This window comes from Bombina bombina, chromosome 1 (genome assembly GCF_027579735.1).
Source record: "Bombina bombina isolate aBomBom1 chromosome 1, aBomBom1.pri, whole genome shotgun sequence".
Classification (NCBI taxonomy): Eukaryota; Metazoa; Chordata; class Amphibia; order Anura; family Bombinatoridae; genus Bombina; species Bombina bombina.
Genome location: NC_069499.1, coordinates 1090701936 through 1090727607, shown reverse-complemented (window position 1 = coordinate 1090727607; position 25672 = coordinate 1090701936). Strand labels below are relative to the sequence as shown.

Below are 25672 nucleotides of genomic sequence, written 5' to 3'. Positions count from 1 at the left end.
CACGGGCCGCTGAACGGCAGTGGAGGAAATCACGCACCTTTGCTGATTTCCAACATTATAAATTCACCCTTAAGTCCTACAACTCTGCGCTCAGCCTGGCAAAACAAGTCTATTTCTCCTCCCTCGTGTCATCTCAAGCATCCAACCCCAGAAAACTGTTCTCAACCTTTAACTCCCTTTTACGTCCGCCTGCCCCCCGCCCACTACCAACCTCACTGCTCAAATTATTGCCGATCACTTCAAAAATATTTTTGACACCATTAGAAAAGAGATTTGCACCTCGCACCCCGCAAACCCAGCGATCCTAGCCACCCCTTCTATTAACACAAATCTATGCTATTTCCATCCTGTAACAGAGGAAGAAGTCTCTGCACTCCTATCCTTGGCTCATCTCACAACCTGCCCACTTGACCCTATTCCTTCACGATTTATTCCCCCTCTCTCTGCTTCACTAACCCCTACCCTAACTCATCTCTTTAACCAATCCCTCACTGCTGGCACATTTCCTGACACATTCAAGCATGCGTCAATCATACCAATCCTAAAAAAGCCCTCGCTTGACCCCTCCACGCCTTCTAACTATCGACCGGTCTCCTTACTTCCCTTTGCTTCAAAATTATTGGAACGACTAGTCTATAATCGGCTAACTCAATTTCTCACAACTTACTCCTTACTTGATCCACTACAATCTGGTTTCCGCCCTAAACACTCAACAGAAACCACTCTTGCTAAAGTAACAAATGACCTGTTATCAGCCAAAGCAAAAGGCCATTACTCATTACTAATTCTTCTTGACCTGTCCGCAGCTTTTGACACAGTTGACCATCCTCTCCTCCTAAAAATACTACATTCATTTGGCATCCGAGACACAGCCCTCTCCTGGTTTGCATCATATCCTTCAAACCGCTCGTTTTCAGTTTCCTTTAACAACATATCTGGTGATCCTATGCCTCTCTCAGTTGGAGTACCGCAAGGCTCTGTCTTGGGTCCCTTGCTTTTCTCTCTTTATACATCCTGCCTTGGAAAACTTATAGCCTCCTTTGGATTCCAGTACCACCTATATGCTGATGATACCCAAATCTATCTTTCCTCTCCTGATATCTCTCCCTCTTTACTCAACCAGATTTCTGACTACCTCTCTGCAATTTTCTCTTGGATGTCTTCACACTACCTCCAACTCAATCTGTCCAAAACTGAGCGGCTTCTTATTCCCCCCTCTTTGAGACATCCAACACCTGACATTTCTCTGATGGTTGGAGACTCTATTCTCAACACCTCACCTCAGGTCCGCTGCCTTGGGGTCACACTAGAACTCACATTCAACCAACATATACAAACGCTTACCAAATCCTGCCGTTCACACCTACGCAACATTTCCAGAATTTGTCTCTTCCTTACTCAAAATACTACAAAAATACTTATTCATTCCCTCATCCTGTCACGCATTGATTATTGCAATCTACTCTTAAATGGCCTTCCAAAACACTGCCTCTCCTCCCTCCAATCTATTATGAATGCTTCTGCTAGACTAATCCACCTAAGTCGACGATCTACATCAGCTGCTCCGCTCTGCCAGTCTCTACACTGGCTCCCCATACACTCCAGAATGCAATTTAAAGTATTAGCCCTAATATACAAAGCACTCAACAGTCTAACTCCCAACTATATTTCCTCTCTCATCGTGAAATACTCCCCATCCCGTCCTCTTTGATCAACCTCTGACCTATGTCTCTACACTCCTGTTATCTCTGCATCCCACTCCTGCCTCCAAGACTTCACACATGCTGCTCCTGTCCTCTGGAACTCTCTACCCCGCTACATCAGACTGTCTCCAACCTTGTATAGCTTCAGAAGATCCTTGAAAACCCACCTATTCAGAGAGGCTTACCATCTCTCCTCCATCCTGCATCCGAACCAAGCTAATACATGTACATGAACTGCCTGACTCACTGCTGCAAATACAATCAATGTATCAAGCTACCCCAACCTTATGTCTCTGCACCCTAAATCTATTGACTGTGAGTTCTCCGGAGCATGGCCCTCTTCCTCCTGTTCTAGATTTGTTTAGTCTTGTTATGTTTTGTATTGTATCACAAATCTTTGTCATTGTATACCCCTATCATTGTACCCAGCTACGGAATAATATATAATATATAATAATATATAATAATAATAATATATATATAAAAGCCTTTTTGCACATCATTTTTGCGCATTTATTTTTATATTTTTATAATTTAATATTTTTACATTTTTATATTTTTATACACATTCACAGGACACCACCATTTTTTTCTCACCCTTTTGGGATTTATTTAATCATTTTTTTCATCATTTTTTTCACATTTGATACATCCATGGACTAATACCCATTTACATTTTTCATATTGATTCTCCATTTTTTGTTTTATATTTATATTTATATTAATGTATATCAACTTTTATATTGCTATTAGTTTTTGAACCGCATCACCCTGTTTTTATGGTTATTCATCTGTTTATTATTGTTATGCTTATATTTCTTATCATCATGGATCCATGAATTTTAGTGATTGTACTCTTTAGCAATATCACATCATAATATTCATTTTAACTACTCATTTTAATTATTGTATAACCATTGTTTATTAAATATACTATCTCTGCCTATTTTTCCTGGCGCTCCTTAGCGTTTTACTATATACACCTATTCCCCACTAGGGTCAGCTAAGGACCCTTTGCTTTTAGGAGCCGGAGATAGCTATCCTAGTCCAGCGCTGATAGACATCTCTTAACTCATTAAATTTATTAACCCCTAAACCTAAGTCTAACTATAACCCTAACACCCCCTAACTTAAATATAATTAAAAGAAATCTAAATAAAATTACTATCATTAACTATATTATTCCTATTTAAAACTAAATTCTTACCTATAAAATAAACCCTAAGATAGCTACAATATAACTAATAGTTACATTGTATCTATCTTAGGGTTTATTTTTATTTTACAGGCAAGTTTGTATTTATTTTAACTAGGTAGAATAGTTATTAAATAGTTATTAACTATTTACTAACTACCTAGCTAAAATAAATACAAAAGTACCTGTAAAATAAAACCTAACCTAAGTTACAATTACACCTTACACTACACTATAATTAAATTAATTCCCTAAATTAAATACAATTAAATAAAATTATCTAAAGTACAAAAAAACCCACTAAATTACAGAAAATAAAAAACAAATTACAAGATTTTTAAACTAATTACACCTAATCTAATCCCCCTAACAAAATAAAAAAGCCCCCCCAAAATAAAAAAGCCCTACCCTACACTAAATTACAAATAGCCCTTAAAAGGGCCTTTTGCGAGGCATTGCCCCATAGTAATCAGCTCTTTTACCTGTAAAAAAAAGTACAAATCCCCCCCCAACATTAAAACCCACCACCCACACAACCAACCCTACTCTACAATCCACCCAATACCCCCTTAAAAAAACCTAACACTAACGGCTTGAAGATCACCTTAACGGGAGAAGTCTTCACCCAACCGGGCCGAAGTCCTCAACAAAGCCGACAGAAGTGGTCCTGCTAATGGGCAGAAGTGATCCTCCAGACGGGCAGAAGTCTTCATCCAGATGGCATCTTCTATCTTCATCCATCCGGCGCGGAGCGGCTCCATCTTCTAGACATCCGACGTGGAGCATCCTCTTCATCCGATGTCTTCTTGAACAATAACGGGTCCTTTAAGTGACGTCATCCAAGATGGCGTCCCTTCAATTCTGATTGGCTGATAGAATTCTATCAGCCAATTGGAATTAAGGTAGGAAAAATCCTATTGGCTGATGCAATCAGCCAATAGGATTTAGCTTGCATTCTATTGTCTGTTCCAATCAGCCAATAGAATGCAAGCTCAATCCTATTGGCTGATTGGATCAGCCAATAGGATTGAACTTCAATCATATTGGCTGATTGCATCAGCCAATAGGATTTTTCCTACTTTAATTCCAATTGGCTGATATAATTCTATCAGCCAATTGGAATTGAAAGGACGCCATCTTGGATAACGTCACTTAAAGAACCTGTCATTGTTCAAGAAGACGTCAGATGAAGAAGATGCTCTGCGTCGGATGTCTAGAAGATGGAGCCGCTCCGCGCCGGATGGATGAAGATAGAAGATGCTGTCTGGATGAAGACTTCTGCCCGTTTATTGTGAATATTGTGTAAGTGTGTATTATTTATGATAATATTTGGATTACCCTGGCAATATATATATATATATATATATATATATATATATATATGTCCAAGAACCCACATACATATATAACACTATGTGGGATGCGGCACTCTCTGGATTTAGCAGAACAATTTAATATACTGTTTATAAATACTTTTAACATTTTACAAGTTTAAAAAACATAATTGATCAAACATGCCCATGATGCTCATATACAAATGACATTCATATTGTGAAACACTTATCAGAAAAACCTATCTATCCATTAGCAAAACACAGACATAGGGACCAATTTAACAAGCTGTCAATCGGCCCCAATGTAGCTGTTTTCGAGCGAGCCTTCAGGCTTGACGAAAACAGGAGTTAAGAAGCAGCGGTCTTAAGACTGCTGCTCCTTAACTCGTCCGCTGCCTCTGAGGCTGCGGACATCAATCTGCCCGATCGTATATGATCGGTTTGATTGACAACCCCTGCTAGCGGCCGCAAATCTGCAGGGGGCTGCATTGCACAAGCAGTTCACCAGAACTGTTTGTGCAATGTTAAATGTCAACACTTGATAAATCGGCCCAATAGACTTCATTTTAACCCATTAGCCAATTTGTTATTTCAGTGATTGTCATCCATTATAGGCAGCTCCAAGTGCTGTCGTGGGAAAACAATCATGGATGTGCTTAACTCAGAAAGTGTATGAACAACTTATTAATTAAAAAAAACAATATCCATTCCCTTTTTTTCTATAGTGGAAAAATATTTGGAAAGATTGGAATCGACCCCTATATAATCTATAGCTAATCTTGCATATACTTGTTTGATTATGTATGCAATTATTTTCATTTATTGGGTTAATAATCACGTATTCATTTAAATATTTTATGTAAAAAAAAAAATACAAAATTAATTATATCCTTATTTATCAGTGACTTGCAGGCAGTGAAAAAACAATCCTACAATTTAATACATTGCTGCAGGTTTACAGGGTATAATATTGCCATTAATACTAGTAAATCAGATTTATTTGTACAGTAGGTTATGTAAATGAAATTTTGGGCCAGCTTACTAAATAAAAAGCCTCAAGGCATCTGTTGGCTGTTTACTAAAATAGCACATAAGTTTATAACTGAATCCAACATTTTTGGCAGCTAATTTTGCTTTGGCTTGTTATTGTTGTGTGCAAACTAAGTTAATCACAAAAATATAACTGAAATTTCTAAAACAAATAATAACAAACAAAATAATAATAAAATAAAATATAAGTAGAACAATACATTTTCTATGAAGTGTTTCAATACACCCTCCATTAATCGAAAGGTCCCTTATTTCCACTCATTAAACAACAATAAAATATTTCCATTAAACATAGAATTATGTCACACCAAACTTACTGGCAGATTGTAAAGTTTAATATACCTTAAATATACAATTAATCTCTAGACTTTGAGGTCAACAGTCTACTTACTTAAATTGTTCACCAATAAAAGCAAAATATGACTATGCATTAAGTAAGACACAAAAAATAAGTCAGGTTTTTTTTTTTTTAACTGAAATATTTAGTAATTGGGGATTTGAGCAGCTAGCAGCATGTATCCTGTCACTGCAGCGGTGCCTGTATTCTTGTCTCTGTAGCACTGCCCGTGTTCGATCCTGTCACTGCAGCGGTGCCTGTATTCTTGTCTCTGTAGCACTGCCCGTGTTCGATCCTGTCACTGCAGCGGTGCCTGTATTCTTGTCTCTGTAGCACTGCCCGTGTTCGTGTCTCCACAGAACATCATGTGTTTTTGTCTCTTCAGTACTGCCTATTTAATTGTCTCCAAAGTGCTGCCTGAGTTCCTTCAAGTCTTTGTTTCCTGTGCTTCTGCAACTCACTTGTGCTTATAAGCTAGTCTATGCTTTCTGGCCTCCAACAACAAGTTTGTGCTACTTGGATTTAGTATAAAGCATAGTAGTCACTCCTGGTCTTCTGCAACTATCTTGTATACCCAAGTCTTTTTTAACAACCTTGTGATACTCAACTTTAAATAAAAATGCTTTTTGGCCTGCCAAGGCAAGTCTGAGCTTTCTGACATTCTGCAGCCAGCCTATGCTGTCTGGTCTTTTACTTCAAATACATGCTACCTTGTTTCAGACACCACAACATGCTACCTGGCTTCCCACAGCAAACCTGAATTACTTGGTTAACTTAAGCAGATTTGTGCCTCTTGTTTTTTTTTTCAATCAAATATGTTCTACTTTCCCTTTCCAACGTAAACATGTTTGTGTTCTTCCCTCACTGGAATCTCAACCTAACTGTTATTATTTATCCTCTCTTATTATTTATCTATTTGCAGTCATTTGCAGTAATATATGAATGCTGGGAAATGTGCCCTTAACTTTCCTAGGATGTTTCTTGGTCTCAATGTTATTTTTAGCCTTTATCCTAAATAATTTAACTTTATTCCTTCATCTGAATTGCTATTTTTTTTTTAAATATAATTTAAATTATGCTGTTTTAATTACTACTGAGCAGGGGCTGTAATAAAATTTAAGATAGCATTTTAAAGGGACACTGTACCCACATTTTTTCTTTTGTGATTCAGATACAGCATGCAATTTTAAGCAACTTTCTAATTTACTCCTATTGTCAATTTCTCTTCGTTTTCTTGCTATCTTTATATGAAAAAGAAGGCATGTAAGCTTTTTTCTAGGTTCAGAACTCTGGACAGCAGTTTTTGATTGGTGGATGCATTTATCCACCAATCAGCAAGGACAACCTAGGTTGTTCGGCAAAAATGGGCCGCCATCTAAACTTACATTCTTGCATTTCAAATAAAGATACCAAGAGAATAAAGAACATTTGAAAATAGGAGTAAATTAGAAAGTTGCTTAAAATTGCATGCTCTATCTGAAGCACATAAGAAAATATTTGGGTACAGTGTCCCTTTAAGTATCTCCTTGTGTTTTGTCTTCAGTTTCTACCAAACATTACAGGTTCTTAATTGTAATCTATTCCAGACCCTACTTCAAGTCTTCCCATCACCTAAAGGAAGATTTGGATGGTTCAATAATTTTGAAAAAAAAAATCCCTCATTCTCTTTTCAAATTCACTTCCTGTTTGTTTTTGTTTTTTGTTTAAACATTAAACATTATCATAAAAAAAAAACATTTTTAAATTATGGTCTGTTTTTCAGATTGAATACTGACTGGGTACATCAAGATATTAATCAACCAAACAAGTGAAATGGGTTTATTAAGACTTGCTTTAATATACATTCTTGAAAATATTCTTTGGTATTGGAAATAGAAAATCCAATCATTGATAGAATTTATAGTGACTGGAGTGACATGGGATTGGAACACTGGTTTAAAAAAGAAAAATGCAAGTAGAGCAGACAAACAAAATAAGACAGTAAACATGGAAAACATTGAATCTAGGCTCAACTTTCTTGGATACTCACTAACAGGAATATATTACAATCGGAAAAAGGAAAGAAAAAATATTGATTTGATATTACTGGAAATTTAAAGAAAGAGATTAAAGGGAAAGCACAGATGAGAAAGAAAAAAGTACAAGGGAGGAACTGCAAGTAGTTAAGACTACAAGACCAGAAGAGTTGTAGTGGGTAAACTTATCAGTCTGGTCTTTCTTTGTTTTTTGTGTGTGTTCTTTATTATTTCTACTTTTATATACGCTTTGAAACCTGATTTCAACTTTATTTACTTAAAAGCACTGAGAGACTGCTGTAAAATGTGCATTGCCACATTCCTACTGAAGCTGCATTATTACTTTAACCATTTGAAAGATTTCTATCCCATTCATCAGAGACCTTACAGCCTTTTGGACATGACAAGGTCAACGTACCCGAGTCACAAGCAAATGTTTTTGAGGTGTCATCAGTGAAAAATATTCCCAGTGCGTGCTTCTTCGTGGTTTTTGGAAGTCGTAGAACATTCTTCACATTATTGAGTTCTGTGACCTAGACAAAGACAATTGAGAGGATTTTATTAACTTGGTAAAAAAAAAAGTGGATTGAATAACCTGGCAAATTAGATTCTAGCACAAACAGTGACAGTAACTGCAGTGCTTAAGGGAATACGATCATAAAACCAGAGGAAGATTATTTAAATGGGTTGGCCATTTACTTGACTCTAAACAATTATTTCATTTGTAAATTAGAGATTCTTCAAGGAAGAGTGTTGAACATTCAGAAAAGGCTTTTGTAAATTGAATCTTTCATATATTAGTTGACAAAAATAAAACATATTTAGAATTGGATAATTGCCAAATTTGGTAAACAAAATATATATTTTGTTTTACATTTAGTCTGAATCATTCATGTACTAGCAGTCAGTGAAGACACACTGCAGACAAAATGCTTATCATTTTTGAGCATATCTTATTTGGAAATGTGCGATGTATCGTAAAAAAAATACTTTTATATACACTACATAGTACTTGTTTTTTCTTTAAATATCATAAAAGGGTAAACAAATAGAAACTATTTAGGAAGTGAGTAATGTTGTAACTCGCAAATTTTTACACATGTACAGGAATATTAAAACACATGTTGTGTTTAAAAAATGTACAATAAATGTGCCATAAGCAGTGCAGATTACCTGCATAAAAGTGTGTTAGGTTCTATCTTATCAAACCCTAAGTCTGACAGAACAGATACAGCTGTTAATGACAAGTTCTTTACTCTTTAGTAAAATGAGCTGCCATAGATATTTTACCCTGTGTTTTCGCACATATCAACATATTAGAGGTGGTCACTGTATCTATAGAATACTGAGGGTAAACATATTTTCTGATGCAAGGGAAGAAAGTAATGAGGAATTAGATTATTTTGTCTTCTTGTCAAAACCAGACTATTCATTTTTTTACCTATTCACCCAGATGGTGTAAAAAATGTTTTGTTTTTGTTTAGCACTGAGTTGGCCTTATTAGATAATTTATCACAAAAGAAGGGCACCCTCGGTCCCCTCTAAACCATCTTAGAAATTAGAAATAAAAAAGATACAATATACTCCCAACACTGACATCAGGTGGGTACCACCATTGCCTGAGCGATTAGCTTTTTCCTCTGTCTCATTGAGGCCACAGTCTTTTCTTTGTGGTTGTGGTGATGGATTAAGAGACCTGGGTTGTGGTTGGGACACACCTGTTCAATACTTTATGGTTGGTAGATCTAGTTCAAGAGTAGCACAGAAAGTGGTGATGTCAATGGTAGATTGTTCTTTTACTGTTCTATGTAGCAGAGAGTTGGAACAGAAACTTAAAATGGACACAGGATATTGTTCAGCTTATGTTAGAGGATGCCATGCTTGGCTTATGCTTACATAAATGGGAAAGTGAAGCTTCTGAGTTGTATGTGGCTCTGCTCTGTGCACACATAGGATGATCCATTAAACAGTTAAAAGTATAGGCTACTTATTGTAAAAAAAGAAAGCACACTGCATTTAGAAGCTGTGCCATACATCAGCCTCCAAGTATCTGTAAGGTCAGTTCTGTGTCCCAGAGCTAACGCTTCAGGGATTTGAGAGCATTAATTATGCCCCCTCCATTTTGATTTCTATCAAGTTCTTTTGAGTCTGCATGTACTGACATTCTGTTTTTTTTCGGATATAATGGAGCCAGATTGCACCATTTGGCCCTCTATTGGCTTTACAGTCCTTTGCCTTTGGAGGCTCTGTTGTTAAGGTTCACATTGTGCATGCTAGGCCTCCATTATAGGGTGCTGCATGTGTGGAATTGCCAGATACAAGCTGTCTTTCCACTGGCACTTGATATGGCCTTGGGCCTGATGATCAATGAGTCTCCTGCTTGGAGAGAAACTGTAGTGCAGACTTCACTGAGGCTGAACTCACTGAATGCTCAAAGATAAAAAAAAAAGGCAGAACTCTCCAGTACAGTGAGATCTCTCTAATTTCTCTATCTGAAGGAGAGACAAGCCTTATAGTGCAAAATAGCCCTGCAAGATATGAGAGTTTTCTTACACTTACACTTTGTGCTTTATATTTTATATTACTTTACACTTCGGATTGGGTCATTTCAGTATTATTACATTTAAGCTTTGCATTTTCTATTTTTGTACATTCATATTTAGATCCAGCAGGGAATTGTTTGTGTAATTGTTTGTGTAATTTTAACAAATTAGGATCATACCTTTTTTATAGTTCTATGTATATTTTACAGCTTACAGTGCATTTTATATTTTCTCTATTGTAAAATAAAACACAGCTTCAGAAAGTGGGAGGGACGGGGAAGTTTCCTGTTCTGAACAGAGGTATTCCAAGGGTATGTCTGAAACTCTCTCACAAGTCTTGTGAAATGCTGTAAGCATTATAAACAAGCTTGTCTCGCAAACAGTATGCAGTTGAAGATGGCTAAAAATTCACAATACACTTATTTAACTGACAGAAATGTAATATATACTAAACTAAAGACAAAAGCAAGTTAAATTATGGTGAAAACATTTCAACTTAATTTATAATTGATGCACACTGAGCCTTTATATCAGACCCAGCTGTATTCTGTATTCCAGAGAGTGTTATTACTTTCTTTGGAATGTATTTTTTCTCTCTCAGGTACTTCCAGGTTCTGCCCTTTTTCTTATAGAATTCAGTGAGTTCAGCTCTGTGAAGTCTGAACTATAATTTCTCTCCAAAGTAGAAAATCTTTGCTTATCGGGCCCATAGAAAGTATTGAAGCTGTCTGGGAAACTGAAGCTATAATTTTTTTGTTTTATTTTAAAAACTACAAACACAAAGTAAAATGTAATTTGTAATTTTCATAAAATTCCTCACCTATTTTTTTTTTTTTTAAAAGGGGTAACTTGTACACCTAGAAACTTTAGAATGCTCTATTATTTTAAAAGGGGTCCTATCACCAACAAATAAGTGCTAAAACATGACATGTGAACCCTCTTTTAATAGAAGAGATATCATGCCTTGATGGACAACAATGATCACCTACAATCATCTAAGAGCTTCCCATATGTTACCTCCAACATTACATACAATGACATAAGCCCCCTTTTTTTAAAAGCAGCAATCTTGTTTTTTCAAATTAGTGAAAGCAGTCATGTGACCATATCAGAAGAAAAATCTTCCTTCCCAATTAGTTAGCTCTCACAAGGCACAGATGTGCAGTGATTACACTTTTAAACAAAATAGTCCAAAAGTAAATGTTCAAGGTTTCATGCACCTAGCTAAACCAATATCCCATTTCTCCAAGATGCTATTTTAAAATGCAAATGATTAATTAAAAAACAAACAATAAGACTGTAACTATATACTGCATTTTAAGCCACAGTATATAGTAGATCCCTACAACAATCTCTAAATTGTAAAGTGATTTTCATGAAATTCCTCACCTACTATTTTTCTAATGTTTTGCAATATACTTGCTAGAAGAGAAAAAGCCATTTAGATTTTTATGTTGGTTGTCTCTATGGAAAATAATAAAAAGTTGCATGAGACTACAAAACTAGTGAAGAGATAAACACAAAAGTCAACTTTTATGTGCAAGACTTTAATAGTGCCTGTTTGATACATCGCCGGTATAACTTCAACAAATAAAATGGTTATAACAATCTAGTCTGACTGCTACCACATCACTATATTTATTTTCATGTCCATCAATCTACTCTGTGTACTTTACTGTTTCTGTAAAGTCATGTATGTGTCAATGTCTTCTAACATGTACCTACTAAGTACAATGTATCAACTGCTACAAGAAAAAATAGTAATGGTGTCATACCCAGTGCAGGTACTGTCAATGGAGCACAAACAGATATGTCCACTAGCACTAGTCCCTGATAAGCAGAAAGGTCACGTGGTTCCTATAGGACCATTGTTGGTATCTGTTCACTGAGGACATGACAACAAATCAAAGTATGCATTTAAACAAAATATTTATTATTTTGGGCTCAATTAATATTATACTTGTAGATACCATCAATATTTTGCTTTACAGAGAGATACTTAATTATCAACATCCAATATTATAAATTATATTAGTGCAGTATACTTGACAAAATATGCCTGTAAAAAAACATCTGCACATTCATTCCTGAAACTTTTAGTTATAGATTATTTTTTATTTGAATACTGATAGGTTTAGAAGGAATTATTACATTTTTCTAAGATTGTAGTCAGCCAACTAGCATTATGACCAAAGTGTTTCTAGTAGGTAATCAGTCATTTTTAAGATTTTGCATAACTTCCACAACTAAAAAGGAAAAGGATGCAATTTATAAGATCCCAATATCCATGGATAGTGTTGGTCTTGAAGTTCACATAGTGATGCCAGACATAAACAATTAATGTATATGCTTATAAAATACGTATACATAATGAAATAATAGTAACTTTCATAGACAGTAGTGTTCTCCAATCAAGTTTGGGTTGGGACCCACAGTATCATGGATAGGGGCTTAGTTTTTGAGGAGTATTTAGTTGATATACATTTTTTAGCAAGGTATTTTTTGTTGCATAATAAATTACAAGGAAATCTATAGAACATAGCGGAATAATCTCAGCAAATCAATACTTCAACATATTTTGACCTTTTTCAATATGTAAATAAATGTTTTGGCGTATATTACATTAGATAAATCTGTATATGACGTATACCAAGTAACACATTTCTGTATAGAAATGACTATATACTTAGGTTGACATTAATCCTTGCTTATTGTAAATACTTTAGGTTAAAGCCTGACAATTTCCATATTGAGGGGTATTTAGTTCTGCAAGCATATTGTTATTCCTTTCCTGATATGGTTATTTTTTCTGGTGGCCTGGTATTTGTTTTCTTACAGGCATTACAAAAGCAAATTTGCCTTAATGCCTCAAAAAAAAGGTTAGGACATTAGTCATTACAGAATAGGAGAATTTTGACCAGCTTGGAGAATCATTATTACAGGTAAACTAATTAATTAATAAAAGGAATTTAAGACACAAAATAAAATAAATTGAAGTCTTGACTGCATTTCTGGGAATATACAATAAAGCAGGTCATTGAAAAATCACATAATTCCCTGTTTCTAAGGACAGTTAGAGAAAACAGCAGGGGCTTCTGCAACCATAACAAACAATACATTTTGTTTTCACTTTTTAATACTATTATTTTAACCAATTTCAGCTGAAGCAATATTATATAAATGATGTGGTTTTTATGGCTAAGTCACATGATCCCAAGTAGGCCCAATTGAAAATTCTACCAAAGGTTTATTTTGATTAACAATAAGCTTTTTAATTATATTTGTATTGCTTTTAAGCAAAGGCATCACCAGCATCACTAAGGGCAGGGAGGGTCAATACCCATTTATATGACATTTCAATGTATGTGCATAGGGTCATGTTAAAAGTTAGCCTTTTAGCAATCATTTTAACAGTTTTTTTTTTAGTTTTTTTTATTATATAGATAAACATTTTGGCAATAACCATCATCTATAACTAACTTACATATTTAAATGGGGTGCACTTCATACCATGTAATTAACCTGATATTTAACGTAAGCTAATTGAAGCATTACTTTATGTAACCACCATACCAGATGTAATTACATTTTGCATTTTGTAAAATGATTCATAAAGTAAATAACATTAAGAACACTTAAATCAAATTATACTTATATGAAATGACTCACAGTGTGGCATGAACAATAAATCCACTCAATCAGATTCATAATATTAAGCAACTAGTTTAAATATAAATTATATATAGCTGTGGAGGGAGAAGATAATAAGATACTATCAGCATTAATAAAAACAACATTAAGTTAACATAAAAGAAAAATGGGAAAACTGCGTATTTATGATGTTTTTCTTTTCAGTATATTTATTTATCAAGTAAATGATTATGAGTGACAGTCATTGGCTTTAGAATCTTGAACAGCATCCCAGCTCTTTGTCACAATTCTACATATATATATATATTTCACCTATTTATCAACAGAGCTCCAAAGAATCTGAGATCATAAAGCAGGTGCGTTAATTTAAAGGGACATGAAACTCACATTTGTCTATTATAATTCAGATAAAATACAATTATAAAAAACTTTCCAATTTACTGCTAGTATCAAATTTGCTTCATTCTCATGTTATTCTTTGTTGTAGAAGTATCTAGATAGGTAGTTTGCACATGTCTGGAGCACTACATGCCAGGAAATTGTGCTGCCTTCTAGTGCTCTTGTTAATGCTAAATGCTATAATATCGTTTCAAAACTGCTGCCATATAATGCTGCAGACACGTGCACACTCCTGAACTTACCTTCCTTTGCTTTTCAACAAAGGATAACATAAAAACAAATACAATTTGATAATTAAAGTACATTGGAAAGTTGTTTAAAATTGTATGTTCTATCTGAATCAAGAAAACATTTTTTGGGGGTTTATGTCCTTTTAATGAATAAAGACTACATAAAAATTGAAATATGTTTTCAAAATAATAGTCTCACAAAATGAAATATGAAAGCATTCTTCTTCTCCGAGGATATTATAAATATATATTTTTAAAAGTCTGTTTAAACTGTATATGTAAGGGATTCAGTACACACAGTTATTAAAATACTGTAATTTATGATTTTTTTTTTAAATAAGGATCTCAGTAAATATTTAAGTCTTTAAAATATCAGATTAATCAAAAGACTATATTAGACAATTGAACAGATGACCTAATCAATATGATGGGGTACATGGCAGACTAAAATTAAGAGGGTTGATATTTAACCACTCTTCATGCCAAGATTAGGGATCGGGGACTATTTGGGCATAGGATCTAAAAATATTGAATGATGGCAACATCTGTGCAATCTAAAGGGTTGCTAAATGTTTGCTTAATATTCATCATTCCATTTCTGCACTTGAAAGTGATTAAGGGTAAGAGCTGACTAGAAATATCACCTAGCTTCCAAAAAAAATGTGGAAAACAGCACACCTTTCTTATCTGTATGGGGCACGGAATACCAGACTTGCCAGGTCCACTTCAGAGTAAAAAAAGCATAAACTATTCCAGCCTCCACTATTAATAAAAGACCTTTATTTAACATTGTATGCGTGTTCTGGGACCCTACATGTGAGAAATAAAGGTCTTTTATTAATTGTGGAGGCAAGAAATATCACCTAAACATCTCTATGTGAAAAAGGAAGATAGCCACATCCTATTGTAAAGGGATTTTACACAGCCAATCGGGATGCTAGTCCTGGAACTTGCAAGGTAGCATGCATCCGGCATGTGCAGACAGAGTCATGTTAACTATAAAAGCAAAGTAAAGCAAAGTGTGACAGCAGCACTAATGAAGCTGATTGGCTGTTATGTTTTTATTTTTTCCAAAATGCAGCTCAAAGCACCTGAAGGACAACTGTTCAAAGAGCACTTTTTTAAAGTTAAAAAACGTCCGGCTAGATTACGAGTTTTGCATTATGAGTTAAAAAGCCTCCTACTGATATTGCGAGTGTTGCAGGTATATCTGTACCACACACTTTTTTGGCCGTAACGCAACGTAACTACAGCAGCTTTCAAAAAGTCCTTTTTCAGTGGGACTCCCATAGCGCCAGTATTACGAGATTGCCTGTCCGGCCAAAAAGTGAGCGGTACAGACCATAACTATAAGATCCGTACCGTAAACTGAAAGTCAGTAGTTATGGGTTTTATGTTACAAATCCGTAACATAAAACTCATAACTAAAGTGCTAAAAAGTACACTAACACCCATAAACTACCTATTAACCCCTAAACTGAGACCTTCCTGCATCACAAACACTAAAATAAAATTATTAACCCCTAATCTGCCGCTCCCGACATCGCCGCCAAATATAATAAACATATTAACCCCTAAACCGCTGTACTCCCGCATCACAAACACTAGTTAAATATTATTAACCCCTAATATGCTGTCCCTAACATCATCACAACCTACAAAAAAGTTATTAACCCCTAAACCTAACCCTAAGTCTAATCCTAACCCTAACACCCACTAACGAACATAATTAAAATCATTCTAAATAAAAAATACAATTAATACCTAAATAATTCCTATTTAAAACTAAATACTTACCTACAAAATAAAACCTAAGCTAGCTACAATATAACTAATAGTTACATTGTATCTATCTTAGGTTTTATTTTTATTTCACAGCTAAGTTTGTATTTATTTTAACTAGGTAGACTAGTTACTAAATAGTTATTAACTATTTAATAACTACATAGTTAAAATAAAAACAAACTTACCTGTCAAATAAAATCCAACCTGTCTTACACTAACACATAACCCTACACTACAATTAAATAATTTACATTAATTAACCCCTTAATGACAAGTGACGTACCAGGTACGTCCTGCAAAAACTTGCAGTTAGTGACAATGGACGTACCTGGTACGTCACTTGTCTAAGAGAGTGCTGGAAGCGATCGCAATCGCTTCCAGCAGCTCTCAGGGTATTGCAGTGATGCCTCGATATTGAGGCATCCTGCAATACCCTTTAGAAACATCCGATGCAGAAAGAGCCACTCTGTGGCCCTCTCTGCACCGGTAGCGATGCGGCCGGTTCGTTGGTGGGTGGGAGCGCAACAGGGAGGCGGGTGGGCGGCCCATCGCTACCCGGCATCCGGCTCCTGTTAGTGCAATGTGCACGCCGGGTGCCGGGAGCGTGCGGGGGCGCGCATGCGCGTGCGCGGGTGCGCGCGCATGCGCGCGATTACCTACCCACACTGACACCAATGAGTGGGAAGAGGGGGGGGGAAAGTAATAATAAATATATGAGGATCTGGGAGGGGGAGGGGGTTGGGGTATTGTGGGGGGCTGCTACACTACAGAAAAAATTAAAATGGAAATAAAAAATAATAAAAAAACCACTTTTTTGGGGGGCAAATTGGGTACTGGCAGACAGCTGCCAGTACCCAAGATGGCGGCAATTAGGTAGGGGAGAGGGTTAGAGAGCTGGGGGGGGGGATCATGGAGGTTGGGGCTAAGGCAGGAGTCCATCACAGCTAAAACATTTTATTTTTTTTTATTAAAAAAAAGAAAAACTCCTTTTATTTAGTACTGGCAGACTTTCTGCCAGTACTTAAGATGGCGGGGACAATTGTGGGGTGGGGGAGGGAAGAGAACTGTTTGGGAGGGATCAGGGGGTGGGATGTGTCAGGTGGGAGGCTGATCTCTACCCTAAAGCTAAAATTAACCCTGCAAGCTCCCTACAAGCTACCTAATTTAACCCCTTAACTGCTGGGCATAATTTACGTGTGGTGCGCAGCAGCATTTAGCGGCCTTCTACTTACCAAAAAGCAACCCCAAAGCCATATAAGTCTGCTATTTCTGAACAAAGGGGATCCCAAAGAAGCATTTACAACCATTTGTGCCTTAATTGCAGAAGCTGTTTGTAAATAATTTCAGTGGGAAACCTAAAGTTTGTGACAAAATTTGTGAAAAAGTGAACTTTTTTTTTTATTTGATGACATTTGGCAGTGAAATGGTGGCATGAAATATACCAAAATGGGCCTAGATCAATACTTTGGGTTGTCTTCTAAAAAAAAATATATACATGTCAAGGGATATTCAGGTATTCCTGACAGATATCAGGGTTCCAATGTAACTAGCGCTAATTTTGAAAAAAAGTTGTTTGGAAATAGCAAAGTGCTACTTGTATTTATGGCCCTATAACTTGCAAAAAAAGTAAAGAACATGTAAACATTGGGTATTTCTAAACTCAGGACAAAATTTAGAAACTATTTAGCATAGGTGTTTTTTGGTGATTGTAGATGTGTAACAGATTTTGGGGGTCAAAGTTAGAAAAAGTGTGTTTTTTTCAATTTTTTCCTCATATTTTATATTTTTTTTTATAGGAAATTATAAGATATGATGAAAATAATGGTATCCTTAGAAAGTCCATTTAATGGCGAGAAAAACGGTATATAATATGTGTGGGTACAGTAAATGAGTAAGAGGGAAATTACAGCTAAACACAAACACTGCAGAAATGTAAAAATAGCCATTGTCATTAAGGGTAAGAAAATTGAAAAATGGTCCGGTCATTAAGGGGTTAAATACAATTAACTAAATTGGGCTATTAACAGTTTAGTTTAGGCTAGGGTTTTTTTTATTTTTGTGGGCTTTTTTATTTTGATAGGGCTATTAGATTAGGTGTAATTAGTTTAATTAGTGTAATTAGTTTAAATATTTGATAATTTCTTTTTTTATTTTGTGTAATTTAGTGTTTATTTTTTTGTAATTTAGTTAATTGTATTTAATTAATGTAATTTATTTATTTGTAGTGTAAGGTTAGGTGTTAGTGTAAGACAGGTTAGGTTTTATTTGACAGGTAAGTTTGTATTTGTTTTAACTAGGTAGTTAGTAAATAGTTAATAACTATTTAGTAACTACTCTACCTAGTTAAAATAAATACAAACTTACCTGTGAAATAAAAATAAAACCTTAGCTAGCTACAATATAACTATTAGTTATATTGTAGCAAGCATAGGTTTTATTTTATAGGTAAGTATTTAGTTTTAAATAGGAATTATTTAGGTATTAATTGTAATTTTTATTTAGATTTATTTTAATTATGTTCAAGTTAGTGGGTGTTATGGTTAGAGTTAGACTTAAGGTTAGGTTTAGGGGTTAATAACTTTAGTATAGTGGCGGCGACGTTGGGGGCGGAAGATTAGGGGTTAATAAGTGTAGGTAGGTGGCGGTGACATTGGGGGCAGCAGATTAGGGGTTAATAAATGTAGGTAGGTGGCAGCGATGTTAGGGACGGCAGATTAGGGGTTAATAAGTGTACTGTAGGTGGCGGCGATGCCGGGGGTTTATGTTAGGGTGTTAGGCGTAAATATACATTTTCTTTCCCCATAGGAATCAATGTGGCTGCGTTACGGAGCTTTACGCTCCTTTATTTCAGGTGTTAGGCTTTTTTTTAGCCGGCTCTCCCCATTGATGTCTATGAGGAAATCGTGCATGAGCATGTAAAACCAGCTCAAAGCAGCGCTGGTATTTTATTATTATTATTATTATTATTATCAGGTATTTGTAGCGCGCCAACAGATTCAGCAGCGCTTGAGTGCGGTATGGAGCTCAACGCTGCCATATTGCCCGCTAACGCCGGATTTTTGCAAACCTGTAATAGCAGCGATATAGGGAGGTAATCGTTGGAAATAACTTTGCAAGTTAGCAGAGAGATGCTCATAATGCAAAACTCGTAATCTAGACGTTTCTTTTTTACATAGATTTGCTCATGTGATATTTTCTTGCTTTATTTGGTTATGCTGCAGCACTTTCAAGTGATTTAGCATATATTAAGTTTAACATTTAAATATTCAAATATTAACTTCTAAACATTTACACGCTTAATTTTCAGTGTAAGTCTATTTGAGGCAACACTGAAATCAGTTATTCAAATGAAGCATTTTTTAATGAACCAGTGCTACATGTAATATTAAAATATCAGCATTGGATGTTCAATTGTTATCTTTAGTTCTATAGAAACATTTGAATAGTAGAGCTAATGTTAATGTAGGTGAGGGGTAGAAGGATTTTTAGGACTTCATAAGGAAGCAGAGTGGGCAATGATTGTAATGGCAGCACAGTTATCTACAGGGATTGCAACTGGAAAGGAGAAATAGTAAGGTTCTAGTGACACTTTACAGATGATTAGTTAGGCCTCATCTTGAGTATTGTGGGTAGTTCTGGAGGCCATATTTACAGAAAAATATAAACAAACTGGAATCTGTTCAAAGAAGGGCTACTAAAATGGTACATGGTCTAAAAATAAAACTTACCAGGAGAGGTTCTACGACCTAAATATGTATAGCTTAGAGGAGAGTAGGGAAAGAGGTGATATATTAAGAGTCTTAGTAAAGCTGTGAATATTTATTTTGTAAGGTTGTGAGAGTCCACTAGTCCATTAATTCTGGGGTTCAACTCCTGACCAAAAGAAGGAGGCAAAGACTCACCTCACTGATTAGCCTGTCTAATTTTTGCCTCTCAGGAGGTGGGTGAAGAATTGAGGTGCTCCAGATTCTTCATAGAGAGAATCTCAGACTGATTTGAGGCCCATTTTTTTCACCAGGGAGCTGCTACAGAAAGACAGAGGGAAGATTGAAGTATAGGGTAGTTACACAATTACTACCGGTGTAGGTGTTAGTCACAAGCCTGCTACAGATGTCACAGGGACTTATCCCCTAACCTCCTATTGTTGGGTTCTCGGTATACTCCTTATAGTAATTGTCTGCTGTGATGTTCACAGCACTGGATGAGTGTTCTACTGGGAATCAGTCATTTCTGCAGGAAGTAGGACAACCAGCACTCACATAGTACACTGGCTATTAGTAGATACAGTTTGCTATACAGTACATCACAGCTAGGGGACAAGTTTATTAGAAAATGTATACCACTTCACATAGTTAGTCTTTTAATGACTTATGTGCTAAGAGGATATAACAGTATACTGAGGAGCTTGACCGTGTATTAACAGGTGGCTCTCATGTATGTTTTTCTTTTATTATATTTCTACTTGTACTGGCCCTTTATTTATTTTCTAATGCTATGAATGTACACTATTACTTTTTTAAATACTTAGCTGAGTAGTAATGCCTAAATGCAGAGCATGCATTGGAATATGGCTCAGTTTTTTTTATTGAGTTACCGATCCCTGCTTTATGTTAATTTATTTAGCGCACACTAGCTAAGCTTATTTTCCTCAGCATGCTACCGAGTTGTAATACCTAAATAGAGAGCACACATAGGATCGTGGCACAGTAGTTTTCTTAGATTCTTACCAATCCTTGCTTTTTGTTCATTTATTTAGTGCACACTGGCCAAAGTACATAACTTTTTTTCTTCAGCATGCTACCAAGTTGACCGGAATAAAGATAGAGCACTTTAGGCTTCTAATAGCTGGAATATTTTGTCAGTGACTTGTTTAAGAGTTTTTCACACACTAGATGTCTGCCCTTACTGTGAGTGCGCTATCTGCTGAGAAAATGACCGGCTTCCGATAATCTCCTGCACTTCTAGGGTAAGATATCAAAATATTCCAAAAGTGCCTAACTTAGATTAAATAATTCTAAATTAAACAAATATTTTTTATTTTTGCAGAATACACCTTTTAAAGATCCTGCCATTACTCTGTGAGATATTTTCTTGCCTGTTATCCTTTCCCATTTTTATTTTTTAATTTATATGTTTATATCCCTAAATTTCTGTTATTCTGCATTATTTTCAGAATACATGCTATGGTGTATTACTTTATTTTCATTATCTGTCTTATAGTGGTTCTTAATGGAACATTCTAGAACTGTATTCAATACTGTAAATATGGAACCTTTTTTAAAGGTTGATCCTCTAATTTTCCAATTCAGTTTAAATGTATTTGGTGCAAATTGTTTACTGTTGTACCTCTAACACCTACTGTGGATTTATCTTTCCATTCTGGTTCTGTAGCCTAAATCATCTAAGGATCTCCTACAAAATTCAGTATCAGACTCTTCAGATTTGTCTTCATAGGGTAAATATAATTCTGATGAGCTAGAGTCTATCAGGTTTATCTTCTTTCATGTTTGATTTCGGAACACCTTTGTATATTACTGAAGGAAGTATTATGTACATTAGAAATACAAGATCCTATACGGGCTGAAGAAAAGTCTGTTAAAAAAATGGATCTAATTTTCAAGCCTGCTGCTAAGGGTTTTATCAATCATAATTTAATTACTGAAATAATTACCAAGGATTGGGCTAGACTGGGTATTCCTTATAATCCAACTTAAAAAACTTGTTGTTAGCATAACCTGTTTTGCAGCATTGTCTACTTTATGGTGTGACAGTTTGTCTGATCAGATTTCAGACATTTCTATGGATAACATTTTTCCAAGATTGCCAAGAACTGATTAAGCCAGCTAATGCATTCATCTTTGATGTAGTTGTTGACATTATCAAGATAAATCCTAAGAATATGACTCTAGCTGTTTTAAATACAAGGGCCTTATAGCTGAGATCTTGGTCAGCTGACATGGTTTCTAAGACCAGACTTTTGTCTCTTTCCTTTCAAGGAAAGATTTTATATGGACCTGATCTGATTGCAATTATTTCTACTGTGATTTGAAGTAAATAATCTTTCTCCCTCAGGACAAGAAATCCAAAGAGATGGCAGGAATCCTAATTGTTGTTTTTCCTTTTGTCAGTCTAGGAACCAAAAATCCCCCTCTTCTCAAAAGAATGACTCTCTAAGAACTTCTTAGAGGTCATCTTTCAGTTGGAACAGGTTTAAGTAGTCCTCCACTTCTTTTTTTAGAAGGCATGGGCTCAGTCAATTTATGATCTCTAGGTATTGAAATATGTTCCCCAGGAAAACAGAATATTTTTCAGATTAGGGCCTACCAAAGGACGGTTTCAACTGTTCAATATGCCAAAGCATCTTGCAAAGGCTCAAGTCTTTTTCAATGAGTTAAGGATCTGGAACTCATGGGAGTTATATTTTTTAAAATAGAGGAAACTTTCTGGAATATTTTTGTTTTAGACTCCTTATACCAGTTTCTCGGAGATCTGATCTTTAACCCTTTTGATGTGCATGAAGACCCATTTTTGTACTGCACATCTACCTGCTAGTGCAGATGATGACTATGTATCATCATCCTGGGGCTCCCCTTGCAGTCTATAACCTGGAGACCTCCTGCACTTGAGAGGGGAAAAAGACTGCAGTCTCCCTTCCCATCACTGCATATTTCTGTTAGGCAGTGAGATGTAACCACCAGTGTGTGTGGTGACATCACAAAGAGGCAGGAACTCCCTGTTAATACAAGTAGTTATGAAGGCTAAGTCAGAGGGATCAGGGAATGGATTTGTGTGTCAGCTCTTTCAAATGTGGGGTTGCATGCTCCTGTAAATTTTAGGTAATCATTGTAATAACAGTGATTACTTGCAACAGACTTAAAGTGCACATTAGTGATGGGGGCCTCTAAAAGAGGCAATATTACCCCCCACTGTTTGTGGTAGAGTGACAAGTGAACCCTCATTTGAAAGAGATGAGTATGCCCTTTCAAATGACAGCAAATGGGGAGGGATATTGGCTCTGTGCTCACTCAAATTAAAATGCACTTCAAGCTCTGTACCAGATTTTTTATGTGATTTAAATTTCTGGTGATCAACTGCATTTTACAAGCACAAGAGACTCCCCAATTGAAAGAGCGGAGTCTTCTATTTCAAATGAGGGATTGCACGCCCCTGTAAGATGCAGATCATCACCCTTAAAGTGTCACTAAACTTGCTCTTAAATGTAAAGTTTAACTTGAGGAGGTGGGTGGCTCAAACAATGCCCCAATCTTGCCACTCTTTTTGTTTTAGAGGAACAAGTGAACCCTCATTTGAAAGACGGGTTTCTGTCCTTTCATATTAAAGGTAATTTTTTTTCTATCACAAACAGGGGGGAGATATTGACTCTATTTGAACCCATCTCCCTTAGATGAATCTGCTTTTTATGATATTAAACTTTTTTCAGTGATAACCTGCATTTTAAATAGACACGAGACTCCTCACTTGAAAGAGGGTAGCCTTAAATATCAAATGAGGTTTGCACTTCCCTGTGAGCTACAGCTAATCACCCTTAAAGTGGCAATAATATTTTCTTAAAAGTGATGGTCAACCTGAGAGGTTGAGGGATTAAACAGAGCCCTCATACCCCCCCCCCGTTTATGTTAGAGGAACAAGTGACCCCCTCATTTGAAAGACAGATGTATGCCCTTTCATATGAGGGCTTACTTGTTCCACTAGCATAAACAAGGGGGAGACAGGGGTTTTGTTAGCGATGCCTTCCCCTTCAGGAAAACATTAACTTTAAGTGCATCTGCATGTTATTGCCACTTTAGGAGCAATTACCTGGATCTTACAGGGGTATGTGACCACTCATGTAGAAGAGTGAATTGCCTTCTTTTAAATGAGGGTTCACATCCCCCTCTAAATTTCAGGTGAAATCATGGTAATGCTACAGGGACACACCTGCTGTGTTTGTTGAGGGGGAGGGACACTTTTAAAACCCCTATTCCCACATAAAACACATAGTTTATATGAGCTCAGAGCAGTATTAAAACATTATTGCCAATGTAGCGTCTTATACCACTGTCATTAGTAGGTGATTGCCATAAAATTGCAAATTACTTATCGAATGTATTTACTAGATGTCATGCAGTGGATTCATATTAAAGGTCTTTTTTTTCTAGCACAAACAGGGGGGAGATATGGACTCTGTTCGAGCCAACCTCCCTCAGATGAATCTGCACTTTAAGTGTTGTACCTGCTTTTTATGATATTAAACTTTTTTCAGTGATCACCTGAATTTTAAATGGACACGAGACTCCTCACTTGAAAGAGGGTAGTCTTACCTATGAAATGAGGTTTGCACTTCCCTGTGAGCTATAGATAATCACCCTTAAAGTGTCAATAATCTGGTCTTAAAAGTGATGGTCAACTTGAGAGTTTGAGGGATCAAACAGAGCCCTCATAGCCCCCCCATTTATGTTAGAGGAACAAGTGACCCCTCATTTAAAAGACAGATGTATGTCCTTTCATATGAGGGCTTACTTGCTACACTAGCATAAACAAGTGGGAGAAAGGGACTTTGTTAGGGAAGCCTTCCCCTTCAGGAAAACAGTAACTTTAAGTGCATCTGCATGTTATTGCCACTTTAGGAGCAATCACCTGCATCTTACAGGGGTATGTGACCACTCATGTAGAAGAGTGAATTGCCTTCTTTTAAATGAGGGTTCACATCCCCCTCTAAATTTCAGGAGAAATCATGATAATGCTACAGGGACACACTTGCAGTGTATGTTGAGGGGGAGGGACACTTTTAGAACCCTATCCCCACATAAAACACAGAGTTCATATGAGCTCAGTGTAGTATTAAAACATTCTTTCCAATGTAGAGTCTCATACCACTGTCATTATTAGGTGATTGCCATACAATCGCAAATTGCCTATCTAATGTATTTACTAGATGGCAGGCAGTGGATCCAAAGGAGCTTCTGTCCCCTAAAGACAGCATACAACATATAAGCAAACAATATCCATCATGTGAAACAAAAGATTATCCATTTTCAAAAGAGGGGTCTCATGTCCTTATAGATAGCAGGTGATTGCCATAGAAATGACAATCACCTGTTTTCTAGGTGACTTTTATATTTGCAATAAAATGGGCCATAGTACCCCACAGTAAGCCCTACAATTGGACAAGTGAAAAAGGAGAGGCTCCTCTTTTGAAGAAAGGGTCACATGCTCAGGTGGCTATCACGTGATAACCATGGCCTCATTGATCACCTGAATGAGCAATAGGCATATGGAAATACATCAAGGGGACATATGCCCTAACTTGACACCCACAATACACAGACAAAATAGCAACCCTGCTCTTTCAAATGAGTGCACTTATGTTTGTCACTCTGCCAGATGATTGTCATAACAATGAAAAACAACTTACAGCACAGAGGATGAA

The 25672-nt window shown here is 36.1% G+C and overlaps 1 protein-coding gene across 1 annotated transcript in view; it reads right to left on the bottom strand.

Moving 5' to 3' along the window:
* Positions 1-25672, bottom strand: part of DOK5 (docking protein 5) — a 484210-nt gene that overhangs the window by 79527 nt on the left and 379011 nt on the right. The window contains exon 3 of the mRNA XM_053694882.1: positions 8053-8167. Coding sequence (XP_053550857.1) covers positions 8053-8167 — 115 coding nt within the window. The remainder of the gene's footprint in view (positions 1-8052; positions 8168-25672) is intronic.